Below are 21,430 nucleotides of genomic sequence, written 5' to 3'. Positions count from 1 at the left end.
TATATATATTTTTTTTTTTGTTTGTGTGAAGCTTACATAATAGAGCAATTGGTGATGTTAAAGTAGACTAGAAAATATTAGTTGTTTGGAGTTAACTGAAAAGCTAAAGGTTTATAACATCCCATAGGTATACAAGTGTGGCGGTGTATTTGAATAGTTGTAGTGTATAGATATGTATGCAGTTAAGTAGTATGTACCAGCAAAGATTAATGTTTCCTTATTAACCTATTATTTGAATAACATAATAAAGATCTATTTTAAAATTAGGTGGAAGCTTAGCTACGAAAAACATTTTTTTTTCTAGGTGAAGTTGTGATTTTTTACTGTGGTTTGACATTGTTAATTCAGTTTGTTATATGTGGTACCACTGAAAAAAGCAAGTGAATTACAGTGTTCTAGAAGGCACTACTGTAAGAATTTTCTCTTTCTGCATAAATGTGACCTAAAATGTGATCAGATTTTTACACAAATGTTTAGATTAAAATACCACAGTTAAATAAATGATACAAAAACATTGTACTTCTTTTATTTATTGAGGAAAATTATCCAGTTTTACATATTTGTTTGTGAAAAAGTATATGAATCTTTGTTCTTAGTAACAGTTCATCAGCCTGCATTTTAACTTGGAAGAATTTTAGCGTATTCCTCCTTGCAGAACTGCTTCAACTCAGGGATGTTGGTGGGCTTCCTTGCATAAACTGCTTGCTTCACTTTCTTCAGCAACATTTTTTGTAGGATTAACATCAAGTATTTGACTTAGTCATTCCAAAAAATTTCTTTGACTTTAACCATTCTTTGGTATAATGAATTTTGTGCCTAGGGTTGTGGTCTTGTTGTATGACCCACTTTCTCTTGAGCTTCAGTACACAGACAAAACACTGACAATTTCTTGTAGAATTTGCTGATAGTGTGTAGAATTCATAGTTCCATCAATGGTGGCAAGACATACTAGACTAGAGGTAGCCCAGCAGAGGCAAACCATAATACTGCCACTGCCATGTTTCACAGGTGGGGTTAGGTTCTTATGCCACAGTGCATTGTTTGCTTTTAGCCAAACATAACACTTCTTATTCAAGCCAAAAACGTCTATTTTGGACTCATCCAGCCACAGAACATTCTTTCAGTATACGTCTGGTTTATCCACATGGTATTTACCAATCTTTAGCAAGACAGCAATGTTCTTCTTAGATAGTAGGTTTGCTATACACACCATTGTTGTTCAGTGTTCTCATGAAGAATGCCACAATAATATAAAATTATTCAAACTCAAATTTTATTTGTGATATAATAGACATGGGGATTCCTCCTCTGTAACAGCAAATTGTTATAAACTTGGGAGGATTTCAGTATCAGGCTGATCATGGACTACCTGATTTATATTACAATGTCCACATTTTAATTTTGTTCTGTGACATTTTCTTTCCACTAACTGATAAGTGTTGCTTGAAATCAATACTAAAAAGAAAAATTCAAGGATTATTATATCTGTACAGTTGAATTATTAGATTCCAAGATAAATTCTTTAAAGTTGTGTTTATCACCACATCTTTTTAAAGTCTACTTTATCAGAGAATCACACTGGTATGTTTTTAACTTTTGCTATTTTGATTATTATATCTGCAACATTAGCTGCTAAAAACTTACTACAGTGTAATATTTAAAGGATGTCAATTTTTTCCTATTTCAAATGTCACAAACTCCTGATGCTTTAATTTTCCAAATCTGTGCCTCCTTTTTACTTTTGTCCAAAGTTTAATACTTCTTGTGTGAAATCATACTTGTCCGCTTTACATGAAACCATTATACAAGAACACTTGTGAAAACAGGATTTGTTGTTCCGTTTTTAAGATCAACTTACGTGAGTGATCAGACTTTGTTACTGTCTAGCATATGTAACAATTCAGTATTAGAAAATAGACTTGTGTTCCTTGTAGTCAATTAATTAACTGAGAGACCACATTACATTTGCCAATGTACCTTTCAGGTATATGATATATTTTGTGTTTTCACTGTGTTCATCACATAGGGGCTATACTCATCAAGATTAGTTTGCTTTCAAAAACCAAACATTTGTCCCAAGTTTAACATTTGTGATTCATATTCAGTATAGTTTTTTGCTTGCATTGCTGTATCTGTGTGTGTCTGCCGTGCATTTATGTAAACACATTATTCTATATGCCATATTACTTAAGGAGATGTTTGTCGAAGCATGAAAACACAAAATAAATTTTATTTAGGTATTAAGAAATGGAGCAGTGTTATGATATACTGTCTTAAGTCAGTGCCTGCTAGTAGTTCATAGGCGGACGGCACTCAAGATGCCCCAAAACACAGATAAAGCACAAAGTATTTTGAAACCAAAGTCACCAATGTTTAGTACAGGAAGAATCATAATCCAGTATTTGTTGGTGAGATAAAGAACAAAAATCCATACAAAAGGTGTCAAAATAAAAAGGACAAATTCAATAAATTACTGAAAACATTTATACACAGTAGTTACAGACAATGGCTTAGTAGATGAACATAGTCCAAAGCTGCCAAAAAAGATAATGGTAGAAAGAAAAAGGTCAGAATAATTGATCCCGTGGCTCTGTGGCAACCAAAACCTATATCTCACCACATTGCTGATGCTTTCCCAAAATCCAGGAGGCTCACTGCCTTAACAAGGTTGAAAAATACCTTTAAAACAGCCAACAGCATATGTGGCGGGCAGTTGACTTTGCAATACACACAATAGTGACACCTATTCCCACCACTGACTCCCGAAGTAATGGTCCAGGGGCTTTTTAAACATTTCCTACACACTCACCCAAAGGCAGTTGGTGCGTACCAGTTGGTCCATCCCCTTATTCTCATTTTATTCCTACACATAAACTAACTTACCTACATTTCACACATCCCTGGGGATTACTTCTAAACGTTTAAACAACAATGAAACACAAAATACACAAACAAGTTAGGTAAAACTTCTACTATCCCCACACTGCGACTGCTGCTCCCCTTTCCCGTTTCGTTACTCTTGACTGTTTGCAAAATCAGCTGCTTGTATGCTTTTAGCCGCATAATGGGAGTACATAGCCACGCACACAGAATGAAAACTGCCTGTCAACTGACTGCTGAAGAAGACTCCTCCTCCAAACCGGTAAGTGTTTGAATTGTATGAGATCTAAAAATCTGATTCTTATTGAAACTATGCACTAATATTGAGCATCTCATGAGGATTCATTTAACGTTACTATTTTTCAGTACTGCGCCAGTCAACTTTACGCTGTATTATATTTGGTTAAATACTGGCTGCTACTGATTCTTCCTTTTCACCATAGCCGACAAAGTACCTAATGACAGTTCTACTACAGTCACAAGCCACTCATTTCATCGCCGGTGTAAACAAGTCAGACAGCCTCCTCATCTGAAATTTGTCTCAGTATTTACTTGGTACAGCACTTTTAGTGGTGTGGTTTCATCCTACATTCCACAGTGCTATATTAATGATTCTGGATGTTTGGACCTGAACTGTATACTATGGTTAGAGAATGTATATGGATGCTTCAACAAGGCATCTGTAGATGTTCAGTCAGAGAATGAATGCAAAGCATCTTTTCCTTTATCAAGACTATGTAAGTCATTAAAAAGAGATTTATCTCACCATCTCCAAATTAAACAGTTACAGCCCACATCTCCAAAATGGGATAAAAAAATAGCAATTACAAAAGTTTGTGTGTGGGTTTTGACGTTTTTTTTTTTTTTTTTTTTTTTAAATGATAAGCATGATTCCAGCAATCACATGATGACATTCTACAGCCTCAAACACAAAGCATTTCCAGACATGATTTCTGCTATTGATTTCTTTTTGAGATATGTTAAGGCAATGCTGTAGCACTGTAAGTCATTTTCGTGTGTTGTTTTTATTCTCACTTTTCTCACGTATGATTGAACCATCTGTCCACTTGTAGTCACTCCTCATTGCACTACTAGTTTCACTCTGCACTACCAACAATGTAAAAAAGCTAGTACCGTTATGTTTTTCAGCATTTTTTTTTTATCATGATAGGTCTTTAGATTCTTTGACTTTACTCTTCTGGAATATTATAAATCTTTCTCTTGGAGTGATTTTTTTTTTGGTTGACCATTCCTGGTGAGGGTAACAATGGTGTTGAATTTCCTCCATTTGTACATGGCTAATAGTGTACTGATGGAGTCCAAATTCTTCAGAAATGTATTTGTACCTTTTTCAGCCTGGTGGATGTCAACAATTATTTTCCAGGATCTTCAAAATATCATTTCTTCGAGGCATGACACACTTCCACAAAGCTGTGTGGTAATGATCATATTTTGATAATAAAGACCTAGATTTATGTTCTTTAAACAGGGCAAGGCCTTCCACAATCACACCTGATTGTCATCCCATTGACTAAAACACCTGGCTCTGATTTCCTTTCTAATGAACTGATAACATCAGAGGTTCACAAACTTCTTCACACAAAAATATGTAACATTTGATAGTTTTCCTCAAAAAATAAACACACAAGCATAATGATTTTGCGTTATTTGTTTATTTGGGTTCTCTTTATCTAGTTTTAGAACTTGTGTAAAAATCTGGTAACAATTTAAGATCATACAGTATATTTGTTCAGAAAACGAGAACATTCTAAAGGGATCATAAAGTTTCAAGCCTCACTGTATATTGATCTATATTTTTATATATTCATACTTAATTCTTTTTTGTCTTCCATTAATTGAAAGAATGTTGTTTTACTGTAAAAAACATTAAATTAATAGTTATAATAAACATTATAAATACGGAATCAAACACATCCTTAATGGAAAAAAAAATTATACCCTTGCAATATAGTATCATATATGACTCAGTACCCAGTTGAAAGTAGGCTGTCTGTAATACATAACATAAAATTGTCATAACTACTTAATTCAGCTTGCTTTCCGAAGAGCTACAGCCCGTTGTGGCTTTGATTGGGTGTCAGTGCTTCAGAAGCTCGGCCTACATGCTAAAACCTAAATATGAATCTGAAGAAATTGAGTCTTTCAAAGATTCCTTATCATTAGTTGAAGTGTTAGTTTTAAATCATCCTTGTAAACTCTTCATTCAATAATGTTGAATCTCAAGTGCTTTAATAGAATTACAAACTTGACAGTGTTTGGAGGATAATACACTAATAATAAAAAACACTGCCAGTTCAACTGCAAATTTAATTTGGTTTAAAGCCAGTATGGGCATAAGTGTCTGCAACAGTGTGACTGCGTGATTTGATTTATGCAGCACATATTATGTTTGATAAACAGTGGAGGATCAAGAAGCAAGTGTTATACTTTCTTAATACAGAAAACATGCATTTGTACAAGTGCTTCTTTTTTGCAGCACCAGGTTAATGGTCTGTGTCATTTGCAATTTTGCTAAGGAAACATTTTTGGGGCATGATTTTTACTCTATAGTCTACTAAAAAAAATTCAACAAAAGGACAAGTAATCCTAATTCATATGTATGCCTTCTCCAGTTGCACAATTTCTAGGTTCTTTGCTAATATCCTCAGGGAGATCCATAAGTAATTGCATTTAGTATCCAGTTTTGTACATTTTTTAGGTGTTGCTTTGAAAATAGTTTTTTATTTATATTCTCTTTTCCTACTTTAATTGTAGTAATTGTATAGCAGTCTGAACTCATTAGTACAAGTGCAATTAATAAGAATAATTTGAATTGAACTGGTTATGTCCCTAATTAAAGAGAATGTAGGATACTTCCTTCCAGCTTAGGGATCACTTAAAATGTTACCCTTGAAAAAGGCAAATTCATTAACATAGTAGCAAATTGAAACATCATAATTGGTTCTTCTCCACATTTAGACCCATTTATCCAGTTAAGTCAAGTCAAAATGCTGCTGCTTTTTGAAACATAAATTCTATGTTCGGATTGGCCATTGGAAATGACACGTGGCCTAAGGATTTCCTGAAGGTGGAAAAAAATAGCTATGAAGATTCCCAGCCCACATAACTCAAACATTAAGTGACAGGATTTATTGTATTTTATTGGTAAAAAAAGTGTTCTGTATTTGCCATTAGTTTACTTAAAGGCTCTGAGGAAGAAGAGCGTTGAGAATTGAGAAAATAACAAATGAAAGCTCTAAAAATTCTGAAATAGGTGCATGGCCAAGTTGTAAATGAAACTGTAGAAAATGGGGAAATACTTTGATAAAATATAGTATTTTTAAACATAAACAGTAGCACCTAATTTAACCTAGGATTTAACATATTTTTATGTAAAGTCTTGGATCTTATAGGACGTGAGAGATCACTTCTTATCTAGCATATAGATCAAACCATACTATTACACAAATAAAAATGTTTTACTTATAAAGTAACTGAATGCTTTTAAATAAGTTATATAAATGATGATGTAAGTATTACTTCTTAATGTATTTATGTTAAAATTGATTGGTTTTAATAATTACAAAACTGCTTAAGTCAGTATTTCATTTCATTATAGTTAAGCTTCCAAATTAAAGTTTTCAATTAATTATACCAGCTATTTTTTTAGAATATAGTTTTTTTTTTTATTCAAAGTAGCTATTTATTTGATAAAAGTGTAAATAATTTTAATGAAAAATTGACTCATGGAATAAATTTCCAAGTAGTATGGTAGAAAGTAGTACTTTAGGGCATTCAAAATTCAAGTTAAGAGAACATGACTGGTGAGTTTTGTTTGTCAAAATTGTTCTAATGTATTTTTTCCCCATTTTATGTACTTTTAAATGCAAGGTTGGTATCCAGTACTTTTGATCACTGCTGTATTTATTTATTTTCTACAATATTCTTGCTTTTATTAAAAGTATGCATTTTTTTATTTTTAGATGAATCAGACAGTGATGGAGGTAGGATAACATTTTTATATTTTGATTCTTCTTATGTCTTTAATGTTTAATTTTTTTCTGAAATGTTTTATGTTTGCATTAACTTTATTCCTCGTAAAATTAACTCACTTTTATTTGGTGTCATTGACAAGGGCATAAAGGTTAATTCATTCTAGTTTTTAGGTAAATTATTCATATTAATGAAATTAGATTTTTTTTTTTCCGAAGATCAATGATTACAACAAAAGGTTGTACAGCTAGACTGCTAATCAAATAAAGATTAGTCACACTTTTAAAGTTTAAATGCTAATGGCAGGTATATGAATTGCTTGAACGTAATACAGAAGCAGGGAAAACAAGAAGATAACATAAAAATGGTTCAGAATCTGTAGTAAATTTATGTAGCTCAATCTATCATTCTTTAAACTCCACTATTATGGTAATCTGTGTACTGTATAATAAAACACTATGATTGGTCAGTTTGGTGGTCCGATTGAAAGAAGTGCGAGACATGAACAGGAGTAAAGATGTAGGAGGCATGCTGAGAGTTGCCATCAAAGATAGAAAGTATAAAAACAGACAGTATGCAGGCAAAGCACTTTGAAATAGCAGAGTCTTGAGACAGAAAGCGCCCGTTGAGAGGTTTAGACACACAAGGATACTGGGGAAGGTATACATAGAGCAAGAGAGAGAGAATGTATTTTTATATGTATTCTATTACTGGTCTTCAACAAGTAAAATGGCTTATATTTAGTTATTTTTTGTTCTATGTCTGTAAGGGATTTGCATGTTGGGACCTTTGAGGACCAACATCCTTAGTATCAAAAGAAGTTGTGCACATAACCTTGCCACCATTGGCTTGGACTTTCTTTGGTTTATATGGGCAAATGTTTATAGGATCATTATTGTCAAATTTATAGAGTACAATGAAATTCTTACTTGCATGTTAAATCAACATGCAGCACATCACTGCTGTTTATCACATTGTTTATTGAGTATAGCAACCTTATTTTGAAAGTTCTTTGTTCCTTGGCTGAAAGAACTGCCTTATTTTACCTTAAATATTTCAGTACATATTTGTCATAAAAATATTTTTAAAATGAGGAAACCTTAACCACTAGAACTGGATGAAAAATCATCACAGTAAAGTGTTGGAAAATTCTTCATAGTGATAAATTAAATATTTACACTTGCATATTGCCCCATGGTAGCCCACTGCACATTCTGGAGAATTGCCATGCTGCCGTTATTTCAATTGTTTTGTAGACTCTGGGTTACTGATACATTTCAGTTTCCTCCTGAGTTAAAAACATTTCTGAAATAGCTGTCTGTCCAAAGTCATTAGCTTCATTTCCTCATTGTAGTATTGCATGCGGTGATGCTTCATTTTAGGAATTAACATTTTGGACGTACAATGAAGAATTGTTTCAACTAACCCCATATTACATTCATGTATTTTATGTTACTTCACGTACAATCACTCTTCAATCTTGTATTACAACAGAAGCAAATGTTGCCAGTGTAGAGCAAGGTATAAGTGTTGAAGGCCAGGCAGTCCTTGGATAATTTTTGAGAAATATCCTGTCATGATGAAAGTCTGGAATTCTTTGTTCAACAGTGGTGTAAAAAGGAAACTAATCCTAGTACATGTTAAATGGGCAAGATTGCGTTTCTAATGGTGCATTGTTCTCTTGCATTAGAAATTCAGTTGATAGCATGATTCTTAACATAACGTTTTTAGCATCGGTGTTGACTTTGTTATGAAATATACTCTGTAAACCGGAAATGCTAGAAATTTATAATCCACATATTTAAGGAAAGAGGAATACGTTTTTGATCACTTAAAATCAGAAAAATGGAGTATGACTTTCAGATTTAAAACATTTTGATTATTCTTTGTTTGTCATCATATCCTTGCTGTCCTTTTTTTTGTTTTTCTTCATTTCTCCTTTTCGACTGTTTGAATAAATCTAACTGTTTGCCTTTGAATGGGTGTGTCATGAGGAGACACTGCATTGGACTGGAGTCCTCTTAAGGACTTATTTATTCTTTGTGTGCTGTGCTGATAGAGTAGGATAGTTAGATAATGGGTGAATGGATAGAATTATGTCTGAGGGGTAACCTTGAATTCATCGTTCACTTTAGATGTAATTTGTCAAAATAAAATATACAAGCACACAAATCAGCCATATCCTTTAAACCAGGGGTTCTCAAACTTTTGGACGTCAAGTACCAACTGAGGTTAAGTGAGTTGCGTTGCGTACCACCCGAATTTTTAACAAAAAAATTAAAAAGCAAGTACTGCAATGAATGATTAATTCTTAATTAGGTAATATACAGCAAATTCACGACACTGACTACAACCACCCCGAAATCTGAATAAAAGTTAAAGAATTGGAAGAAATTATGCATAAAATTAATGAAAAAATTTGTGCATGTACATAAATTGATAATTCCGCCCCGAAACTAAATCCTGCCTTCGGCCTGTATGTGATGCAGTTACCGAAGATGAAATGGTATCGGCTTTGTGCTTAGATCTAGTGACTATGATGCGATACAGTGGCAGTGCACGTATAACAACAAACGCGAGCGGTTTCTGTGAGGCAGAGTTACCGAAGACTAAATAGTGTCGGCGTTGTGCTTTCATCTAGTGACAAAAAGCTCAAACAGTGAAGAAGTAGAAATTGACTTCAGCGAAACAGAATTATGGTAGCGTTAAATGAACTAAATATTGATTCGAATAATAGGTTTTATTTATTCAGATGACGAAATTTCACACCACACTAAATTTGGGAATCCACGTATTATTGTATTTAAACAGTTTCATTGGTTTTTGCTCACAACAGGCTTGTCATAAAGGGTTTTGCACAGATAAATTACATTTCAGGGACAGCAATGTGTACCACCTGAAAAGGCTCCGCGTACCACTGGAACCGCTGTTTTAAACCACTGACAGTTTTACAATTAGTGACAATAACTGAACATATGTTGGAGTGTCCATTTTCCTGGAATATTAAGAATTAAATGATCTCTTCATTTATTATCAGTTGAACGTTTTTATCCAAAGTAAATTACACATTTTTTTCAATTAGACAACAAGAAGTATAAGTGATTTGCTGACGATCACAGAGTGAGTCTGATATTTCTAAATGATGCATTGATTTATTTCAATTGCAGTAGAAGAGGATACCCTTGTGGCACCCTTTTACACACAGAATAAAGTGAAGGAATTGAAAATATTGGTTATTAAATGCCCAAGGAAATAATGTGCAAAAGAGAGACATCTAATTCAGTGCAGCTTTCAACACCTTCCCAGAGTACAGTAACTATAGCCAAGAATGTACATTATGGAGGGGTGACTAAAAATAGCAATGACAACCCAATGAGTCTGCTCTTTGAAGTTAATAATCTACTTCATCCTGCACCCAACTAAGTTACATTTTAATTCTTCTATTACAGAAGATACATAATATACTTGTAAAAAATTCCTTCTTTTTTATGATAAAATGAAAAACCCAAATCATTCTAATATGTATATAATTTAAGTAAGGAAGACTTAGCATGTTTTTTGCATGTATTTGTTTGGTCCAGTATCAAGAACAAATAGCTGTACATATTTCCATGAAAACTGGAGGGGTAACTTTGAGAGAGTTCATCTTACAATAATATATTCTGTTAATGAGTCTCAATGCCATTCTGGGTACAGTGGGGACAGTTTGGTGGCAGATTATATATCATGAAATACTCCTGCGTGAACTATCATTTTATTATGTTTGTGTCCACCGGATTGCTATAAAGAACTCCTGATACAGCTATGAGGCAACTTGGCACCATGCCAAGAATAGTGATGGACATCTTTGATTAAAGAGAAACTTTTGTGCAATGGCCAATCTATCCCAGATCAACAGATTTAAGGGCAAATATGCTCACCATTATACAACTATCACAATTTGCCCAGCACCATTTCTTTGTAGTACAGCTATTTTATTAGACTTCCTTTTTTCTGTACTTCTATTCATATTGTTGCCTTTTAAATATTTGATAAACAATTTGAACATAAAAAAGATGATTTATAAATAACATGTATGACTATTATTTTTTATTATATAGAGTGTAGAAAACACAAATACACAGTAAATTAGTCTTTGGAATAAAACAAAATATCTTTTCAGACAGAGCTCAATACAGAACTGACCAGGATTAACAAAGACGGTGTTTACATATGATTGACACAGGAATTGAGGTCAGGAAAGTCAGGACTGGAAGTGATGTCATCAGGTGGAACTTCCTTCTAATGGTTTGCAGAGGAAGAAAGAGAGAGTTAGGTGACAACGCTTACCGTGGTTTGGCAGACAAACACCCTTATTTGAGCCCATAACCTGTTACCCAATCACATGTTTGTGACAATTGTCACCAGGCTATAATTCCTTTAGTGGCTGCTTGTATTCTTTAACATCAGATACATTCAGTTGTCCTTATAGAGGTGGGCCTTCCCTCCTGTCCACGGTCATCTGTTGCAACATGATGGGCTTGAGGATCCAAACTAACCTTCTGCATGTCTTTTAACATTTAAAGGGAAGTCTGGTCCATGTACAGTAAAAACCTCAATTATCAATCACTCGATTCACTATCAATCTCTGTTAACCTTCGGAGCCGAAGGAAAAAAAAAATGTGCATGCCAGTGCTTACCTATTACTGTACTACTACTACAGTACGATATGCTGCGAGCTATGTACATTCGAAAAACTCTCCCTTGTGCTAGAGTGTAGTGTTCTTCTCCAGCACCATGTCTCATGCCACATTTTGAAATCACAGTGTCAGTTACATACCTTCAGTTTTAATAGCGTTTCATAGCTTTTCTCCTTTATTATAATTAACACTAGAATTACCAGAGTCTACGAAAAAACTTGTAGATCCGACCCACCTTAAAACCATTCGCATCTCTCCGCCAGCGTCCTTTGTCCTCTAAATGTGCCGATAAAAACAAGCTGCAAGTAGCCAGCTATTCCATTCCCCCACCAACTTAGAACGTGTGCACGCATCTCCCAGCTCATGCCTTGATTGATTATCTGGGAGTGAAGTGGAGTTTTAGAGTGGAAATAATAGATCGTTATTTGGGACACACGCATTTCATGTGTGTTCCATTTCTACAGTAATCTGTGTAAACACATTGTTAAAACAGAAACTTTTTCATATTTTAGTAATAAATGTTACAAAATGTAGGCATAAACTATAGAATGTATTAAGCACCATGAAGTCCAAATGTCAAATAAACACTTTCACAAAAGGTTCAAGAGCAACACAACAGCTTCCGTGGCGTAGTGGTAAGATTTGCTGTTTCAGAGCGCAGCAGGCTTACTGTCCATCAGAGACCTGACTTATAGACTTGCTTATAGCACTGAACTTACTGCTCTGTACTATTCTATCCTCTGCATGTCCTGGAGTACAAAAGAAACAGCATACAGCAACATGTGGGGACTGGCAAGATCAGGGAAAAAAAACAAGCAGTCACTGATTACAAACCACAAGATGTTATGCAAATGAATATGAATAATAGGGATGCACCGATACCGAAACGGGTATCTGGTATCGGCCTCGATACCACATTTTCTAAAGTACTCGTACTCGTTAAAAGTCCCCCGATACCGGGGACCGATACCACGGTCTGAGAAATGTCTATGTTTGAGCGGCGTGTAAGGGGTTAATCACAGGCGCCGAGTGCCTGCCCCCAGCCCCCGGCTGCAGCTCAGAGCGGGGAGAAGGCGAGGCGAGACATGTCAGCCGTGTGGAACTATTTCAAAGTGAATGAAGACGACAAAACAAAGGCGGACTGCAAATTGTGCTCAGCGAAAATGTCCAGAGGAGGCTCAAAAGGTAGCGCATTTAACACAAGTAATTTAATCAAGCACCTAAAATCCCAACACGACAACGAGTACAAAGAGTTTACCCACGCTTCTAAACCAACACAACCCACGCTGCAGCAAACTCTTGCAAGACGAGAGAAAATGTCCAGAGACAATCCACGTGCTGTGAAAATAACACAGGCAGTTATCGAGTACATTGCATTGACTGACCAGCCACTCTCGGAGGTAGAAAATGTGGGATTCCTGCGTCTCCTCCATGTTCTGGAGCCCAGATATGATGTCCCAAGCCGCCGCTACATGACTGACACAGAGCTGCCTAAACTACACGACTCCGTGAAAAAACATATCCACAGCCTACTGCAAGCCTCCTCTGCGTTTAGTTTCACCACGGATATTTGGACAAGCAGTGTTAGCCCCTTGTCACTAATTAGCCTAACCTCCCAGTGGATAGACGAGAGTTTCTTGTTTTTTTTTGTTAAATTATATGACTAAAGCTGTTACCTGTAAATTTAAATCATGTTTTTATTAAGTACTCGGTATCGGCAAGTACTCAGTATCGGCAAGTACTCGGTATCGGCGAGTACTGAAATGCAAGTACTCGTACTCGTTTTCCAAAAAAGTGGTATCGGTGCATCCCTAATGAATAATATGAATAATGTTGCATCCGTGCCACAAAGTTTTCCAAAATGTACTATACAGGTCATAAAACGAATAATTCCAAATATCATATATACCTACGTCTGTGTTTTTTTATTTTTTTTTTTTGACATCATACACCATAAGGTCCACACTAATTCAGCATGAGCAGGAACACTCAATAAAACTGAATTAAAAAAAAAATCAAGTGACGGTGAGATACGAAGAAGGCAGATTCGCCAGCGTTTGTGTGTCAAAAATAACAGCGTCAGATCCCTGGATGGGGGTGGGGGTGGTAGTATGTATCGTGATCATGATTTAGAGAGAATAAAAATTAAAAAAAAACAAAAAAAAAAACGGTAACTTTTACAAGTCCTATAAATGCACAGCATGTGTTATAGATGCAAACCAAATGTATGTGTGTACTGTATAATATTAACAAATAAGGAGCAGCTCACTACTGAAAACGGCAAATACAGGAGTGAGTGGGGATCGAACCGGGGACTCTTGATTACAAGTCAGCAAACCTTACCACTATGCCAATGAAGCTGTTGTCTATTCCTTGAATCTTTTGTGAAAGTGTTTACTTGATCTTTGGACTTCAGGCTTCATACATTATATAGTTTATGCCTACATTTTGTCATTTACTACTAAAATATGAAAAATGTTTCTGTTTTAAAAATGTGTTTACACAGATTACTGTAGAAACGGAACACACATGAAATCCGTGTGTTCCAAATAGCGATCTATTATTTCCAGTCTAAAACTCCAGCACTTCAGTCACTCCCAGATAATCGAACAAGGCATGAGCTGGGAAAACTTAGTGAACGTTCTGCGGCGGTGGGGGATGGAATAGCCGGCTGCTTGCTGCTCGTCTTAATCGGCACATTTAGAAGACAAAAGAGAGGTGAGAACGGTTTTAAGGTGGGCCGGATCTACGAGTGTTTTCATAGACTCTGGTAATTCTAGTGTTAATGTACTATGCATTTTTATGGCCAATAAACATAAATGTAATTGTGGAATTGTAACAAATAATTGAAATTATTAAATGTTTACGAAACGACAAAAGTGCTTCCAAGTATTGCTTCAATTTTATGGAGTAGGAAGAACAACAGTGAATGATATAAAGTGATGCCGACAAAATTGAAAAACGTGTCGAAAATGGAAACCACTGATGGTAATGTTATTCTGAATTAATGTTAATGTTCCTCTGTATTGTAATTTTTGTTTAAAATTCTGAAATTGATGGGACTGGGTAAGGGTTTCTGCTTCATAAGTGGCGGGCACACCTCTTAGGAGGCAGAAGGAAGTTTTGAGTAGGGACTCAGGAGACAATAAGCAGGACTGTTTGTGGAATAGAAAAGACAAAACGTGAGTGACAGGTGATAAGCTGATTGGTAGGGAAAGCTTTCTTTTATTGATTTGGAGGCATGTTCCATAACCCAGATAATGGAGTATAAGGCAGGGCACTGTTATGGAATGAAGGCGCCAAGTAAAACGTAGAAAACTCCATTATCTGTAAGTTTTGTTTGCTTATTACGCAGGTCATTACAATATTATATGAACTAATTCATTTTGTTAATACCAGGGCTGTGGAGTTGGAGTCGGAGACAACTTTGTGTACCTGGGGTCGGGGTCGGGAAAAATGTACAGAATCCGACTCCTAGTAAATTTAAATTGTCATAAATAAGTACTTCTCTGATGTAAGAATAAAGCCCAGTGCATAGTTTTGTTACTACTAGTTCAGCTGAGCTATTGTTCAACCTGACATTCACATACAGTTAGGTCCATAAATATCTGGACAGAGACAACTTTTTTCTAATTTTGGTTCTGTACATTACCACAATGAATTTTAAATGAAACAACTCAGGTGCAGTTGAAGTGCAGACTTTCAGCTTTAATTCAGTGGGGTGAACAAAACGATTGCATAAAAATGTGAGGCAACTAAAGTATTTTTTTAACACAATCCCTTCATTTCAGGGGCTCAAAAGTAATTGGACAATTGACAGGCTATTTCATGGGCAGGTGTGGGCAAGTCTGTCATTATCAATTATCACCTGCATGGAGAGCTCCTTTGACCGCGTGTTGTCTGTTCACAGCAAAATCTTCTACATGCAAGCACCACACCTCAAATCAACTCCAGGCCTTTTATCTGCTTAATTGATAATGACATAATGACGGACTTGCCCACACCTGCCCATGAAATAGCCTTTGAGTCAATTGTCCAATTACTTTTGAGCCCCTGAAATGAAGGGATTGTGTTAAAAAAAATGCTTTAGTTGCCTCACATTTTTATGCAATCGTTTTGTTCACCCCACTGAATTAAAGCTGAAAGTCTGCACTTCAACTGCATCTGAGTTGTTTCATTTAAAATTCATTGTGGTAATGTACAGAACCAAAATTAGAAAAAAGTTGTCTCTGTCCAAATATTTATGGACCTAACTGTATTGTAATCTGGATTATGGTACATTACAAAAAGTGTTTTCATTTTATTTCAGATATAATGTGTTTAACATATTAATTTGAGTGTAAACAAGTGTAATGATGTAGGTGGAGGTGTGTGCTATGGCCTGATGTGTGTTCAGGGGTTCTTGTCTTTTGTTTAAACTGGCCAATACGGTAAAATGGAAAATACATTAGCATATTAAATACAGAGGAGTCGGAGTCAGAAGTCCCAGAAACTAAGGAGTCGGAGTCGAAGGATTTATCTACCAAATCCACAGCCCTGGTTAATGCTATGTTTTATTAATATAGTTTTGTTTTGTAAATGCATTTTGTGAATAATCATATTTATCTACTGTGTATTATTTTTAAAGCAGCTGTTCTGTTATCTGTCTCATTTGTTATCCATCATGGCCTCGGTCCTGACCCCTGATGGATAATCAAGGTTTTACTGTACTTGAGACCATCTACTACACATTATGGGGCATGAATTGTTTTGACCTCCCACTGAACCCTGTTGTCTGTCTGTCTCTCTTAACTAACAGTTAATCATCCCTGCCACCTCCTGGATTGCTTCCTAAATTTTGGAGGTAGAATTAATGTACATATTTCCACACATGCTACATCACTCGCATACCTGTACTGGTGGCCCTGTTTGTCTTTTACCCTTCTAATGGGTACAGTACACATACTGTAACCAGGCTTACCATGTTCTAGTAGCCAATATGTTTCCACACTAGTATGTCTCATTGCTCTACCCCTTCAGTGTTCTCTACTCTGTGTGTTACTAAATTCTGTTTGTGACTTTTACCTGCCAAGTGCTAAAATGGTACAGCTGTGATGACCATTTGACACAATTTTGATTGCATTACACTTAGAATTTAATACAGAGCTTTATGTATTTTACCTGTCTCAGGAAAATGTGTTGTTACTTAAGATATGCGTAAAATAACATGCACTCGAAACATTTTTACATTATAAGCTATCAGTTACGCATTAATTGCTACATTTGTTTGTTTACTTTGATGACCAGCCATAATTGGTGCAATAAGTAAAGAGGATTATGTATGTGTATTTTTAAGGGACATGAAAAAATATAGCTTATTAAAAACGTTTTTGTATAATTTCTTTCAGGTTTTAAGCATAATCTAGTTTTGGATAAAGAACATTACAGAAAACAAATAACACATGTTTTTTAACTTGTTTAATCTATTGAATTATCAAGGTTATTCAACTCTAAAAGACACTGTATAAAAATTAAATTAACCCCAGTTTAATCAACCCAATTGAAGTCATAATTAGAGGCAACTGGTTGAGCACAATCATGCTTCACAGCAGTCAGCTTTGCTCATTTCTTGATCTCTCTCATCAGAGTCAACTTACCATCACATAGGTTCACAAACACACAATCCCACAATAAAAGAAAATTTCTGAAGAAATCAATCAGTCTGCTATGCCATTTCTGGGGTCCTGTGACCATTAAACTATAGTGTGAGCCATAATCATTAAAAAATAGTTATATTATTTAATCTTGCCTAAATGGCTGGCATGCTGACATAACCTAAAAGCTTCCAGAAAGTCACAAATGATCGCAAAAAGAAACATCCAAAAAACTGCAGGTTTTTCTTGCCTTTACAAAGGTTGGTACTAGGAAGCAATAAGATGATGTGCAAGCCTTTTGGGAGAATGTTCTATGAATAGATTAGACAAGTAAATTAAGCATTTCACAGTAATAATTTGATACCAACAGTCAAAGTTAGTGTTGGTAGGGTGGTGCTGGGAGGATGCTTTGCTACCTCTGAACAACTTGACATAAGTGAAAGGACCGTGAATTCTGCTCTGTCAGAAAATTCTTGAGGAGAATGTCAGGTTATCCATACATAAACTGAGAGGTAGTTGGATCATAATGAAAAACAGTGATTTAAAACACAAAACCAAGTCCACATCAGAATGGCTAGACAGAAATATAAAAATCCAGGCATAACACCACTAGTGATGGCTTGTCAGGGTGTGAAATAAGTAGTTCATAATTGGAAACATACCATTGTTTTTGAATTTATTGCAGTTCTGCAAGAAAGAGGTGGTGAAAATGTATTCAGATCAATGTGAAAAATGGATACTGATTTATTGGAATCATTTGCTTGCAGCCGTGGCAGCTGCAACTTTTATAACAAGTCAACTTTAAGAAAGCAATTATTGATGCTGGAAAACAAGTCAAGTCAAGTTGGGGAGCATGCATTGGTACAGTGCATTGCCGCACCCACTACACAACAAAACACCTCGGGATCCCGGTTGGCAACCCCCCCCCAGGCAAACACGTGGTCCAGTCCCACCCTCCAGAAATGACCCTCTATCAGCCGCAGCCAGGTGTATGTTGGAAAACCAAGAGATTATATCATTCTTGAAATGTCAGTCAACATAAACTCACATATCTTCATAAAGTAACTACTTATCAGGCAAAGGTAGCATATTGCTATATCCTGTTTGTGTGTAAAGTGAAAAAAATAGTTGAATGTTGATGAATGTATGGATGCTATTAGCAAGCAGTAATGTGTTTACCTTTTAAGTTGCTTCTTTTTTTGCATTCTAGTAGTTTTGCACTTTCCAAAAGAAATCAAGATGTGAAGACAATAGATCTTATACAAAACAAAACTGATTAAGGTTTTATAAAGATTGAGGCTATAGTAATACAGGGAGATTCATTCGAAAGAGGCCCTGAGTATTCTGTTGTAACTCCTGTTAGGATGATGCAATCTGAAACAAAAAAATATGCTATATAGCTTGACGTATGTGTAATCGATTGCATTATATGCGATGCTAGAAGTGGTTTCCGTTTTCTGTTAGACACATTTCGACACGGCGCTCCATGTTCCTCAACGTATTGGCAAGCATTTTGGGGGGAATAGGAGCAATTTCACGTTAAATGTTTTCCTTCAAATCTTCCAGCACAGCAGTGCAGCCATGAACAATTCCATGATGCAAATTGAACAGGTCGCGCTGATTGTCACCTCCGGGATAATAACACTGATTGACAAAGTGACATGGCCTAAATAACAGTGATCAACAAGTCCAAAGTCTTCTTGTTTCCTACTTGAAAAATAAACTCCTTATCCATAGTTTCACTAATGAAAGATTTTGCATGTTTTCAGTAATGGTTTTAACACAAAAGAAAGAAATTGATAGCCTTTTCAAGCACTTCCCCTTCTGTGCATCTAGCAGAATGTGTTCAGAAGTGGTAAATTTTTCACAGATGAAATAATGCTGTTCATATCTTTTACATCTGGAATTAGCACCTGTACAACATCTAGAATACAGTCTGATCCAGTGAATGTCGCCTTCTTTTTGGTCAAAATCCACCTCACACAATAGAGATGCCACCGTGTCTCTCTGTGACTGAGAACTGGTTGGCTCTGTTAGAAAGATATTTACAGCACTTGCACTTTCAGTTACTGTTCATTCAATCATGGGTAGATCTGGATAGTTTGTCGAAAAAGTGCTATGTTGCGGTGTCTGGTATTGCTTCTTGATGTATTCTTTTCTGACAGGTACAAATATGTGGCATAGTCAACACCTTTTCCCTAGTCAATTTTCCACTTTTTGGGGGCAGAGCCAAATTCTCTTAATTAAGACTTTCTGCTTATTTTAGCATCTATAATGTTTAAACTTGCCTTTTGCATGTACCAACTCATTTACTTCTTTGTTTTGGTTAAACAATGAATTTATAATTAAGCTCTTTTTGTAATACACTTAACTAACATTCAAGCAGTACTCTATATATAATCTTTTTTGTTCAATTATTTTGTTCTTTATTTAATTAAATGCAGTAATACAAAATTAAAAGACTCATAATAACTGCTCATTTTGCAGATACAGAGACGGTTGCACCCAGTGTGTTATTGCCAAGTGAGAATGGAGATATTTCTGAACCCAACTCTCATTTATCTCAAAGGTATGTTTTCCTGTTTGTGTCTATTCCATATGTGTATGTACATAATATGTAACACATTAGTACATTATTTAACATATCAGTACCCTGAGCGATATTCTAATTCTTCCATGCTTTTAGATATTCAGCACAGGGAAGAAGTAAGGAAGTGTAATGAAAAACAAAAGTAGAAACTTGTAGGTTTCATTCGAGACTTGTCGAATATCAAATAAAATGTTAACTTATTAAAATCTATAATGTGATAAATTTGTTATTTGAAGCTAAGTTATAAATTACTATGGAATGTGTTTATATTTAATATAAAATAAATCATTAAAGTATTAAGACGATGCTCGCATTTATCATTACATAATAGTATTCTCTTTAAGATGTTACAAGAAAAACAGAAAAAAGATTGAAAACTTTGGCTACAATATTTGCCCTCTGTTGATGAAAAGTATTAATGACGTAGATTGATTAATAAAACAACAACTTTACACAAAACTTGTGCTTTGCACTCTCTGTCTCTCTGCAAATTATGTGAACAGTACAGTTCAATTGATCATTACTGTCATAACTGTTGATTGTTTTCTGTTGGGGGAAGACAGAACTCCAATTTTCAACCTGTGGCATATAGAGACAATTGCAGTCTATTTACATCTCATCCAGGATATGAATGTTTATGTGTAAAACCCTGTTGAAGATATTTTAATCTTAAATGTTCATGAAAGTAAAAGATCAGACCTTTCCAGAAATAAAGTGCTTTTCTTCCTTTTTAAGTTTGATGTTTAACGGATAAGTTCGATATTTTTGAAGTCAAAATTGTTTCTTCACATACATGGTATATATGCATATGCCATGCAAGTTTGTGTTCCAAAAACCAGTGTTTCCTATAAATTTAGAAAAATCTGCTGCTCACACTAGCACTGTAAAATGGAGGCAATGGGGAACGAAACACCCCTGGAAATTATAAGTCTAAAACTTACCGAATGCATCCTCTAAGTTTTTGATAAAACAAAACATTCCTTCTGTGTTTCTGATGCATGTTTGTGATTACAAAAGGACTCTGGAAATAATAATTTCATTTCAGATTCCTGGTACTTTTTTCTCTACATAAGGATGAGTTTTCTGTTTGCTTGAGTGAGTTCTCACAAAACAGAACCAACCATGTGGCATGAAAAGTTTACTGTAATTTTATTTTTGAGAGGAAACCACAGCTAGGAGAGTGAAAGGTTATTGCCGAAGATTTCAAATGCTAAGGTAGCATACACAGCTGATTTTCTTTTAAAATGGCTTAAACTTATAATATTGGTGTTTTTTTTGTTAAAAAGTGACATGTATAAGCTATTGTACAATGTGTGTTTAGTTGCAAAGTGCAGATCAATACTTGACAACAGTCTTGGCTTGAAAAATGGACGTATTCAGTAAATTTTAAAGCTTTTGTTTTCCGGTTGTACCTGTGCCCCATTAATTCCAATGTAAAATGCCAGTTCAAGCAATACATGTTTTTAAAACTTAAAAAATAGCAAAAGTATATAAAAAAGTAGCAATAGCATATAAACCATGGAGAAATAACTTTGACTTGGAAAATACCAAAGTTATCCTTTAAACATTTGTGAAATTTCAAGATTACAAGGCAGTGTGGTGCTGTGGTTAAGGCCGTGGACTTCAAACCCTGAGGTTGTGGGTTCAGATTCCAC

The 21,430-nt window shown here is 35.2% G+C and overlaps 1 protein-coding gene across 1 annotated transcript in view; it reads left to right on the top strand.

Annotated features, from left to right (window-relative positions):
• The window catches only part of traf3ip1 (TNF receptor-associated factor 3 interacting protein 1), a 119,308-nt gene that overhangs the window by 57,900 nt on the left and 39,978 nt on the right, over nucleotides 1-21,430 (top strand). Inside the window, exons 9-10 of the mRNA XM_028807304.2 lie at nucleotides 6,864-6,884; nucleotides 19,673-19,754. Of these exons, the coding sequence (XP_028663137.1) occupies nucleotides 6,864-6,884; nucleotides 19,673-19,754 (103 nt within the window). The remainder of the gene's footprint in view (nucleotides 1-6,863; nucleotides 6,885-19,672; nucleotides 19,755-21,430) is intronic.

The sequence above is a fragment of the Erpetoichthys calabaricus genome, chromosome 8 (assembly GCF_900747795.2).
Source record: "Erpetoichthys calabaricus chromosome 8, fErpCal1.3, whole genome shotgun sequence".
In the NCBI taxonomy this organism is placed as follows: Eukaryota; Metazoa; Chordata; class Cladistia; order Polypteriformes; family Polypteridae; genus Erpetoichthys; species Erpetoichthys calabaricus.
Note: the sequence above shows the minus strand (reverse complement) of the source record. Positions and strands in the feature narration are given on the sequence as shown.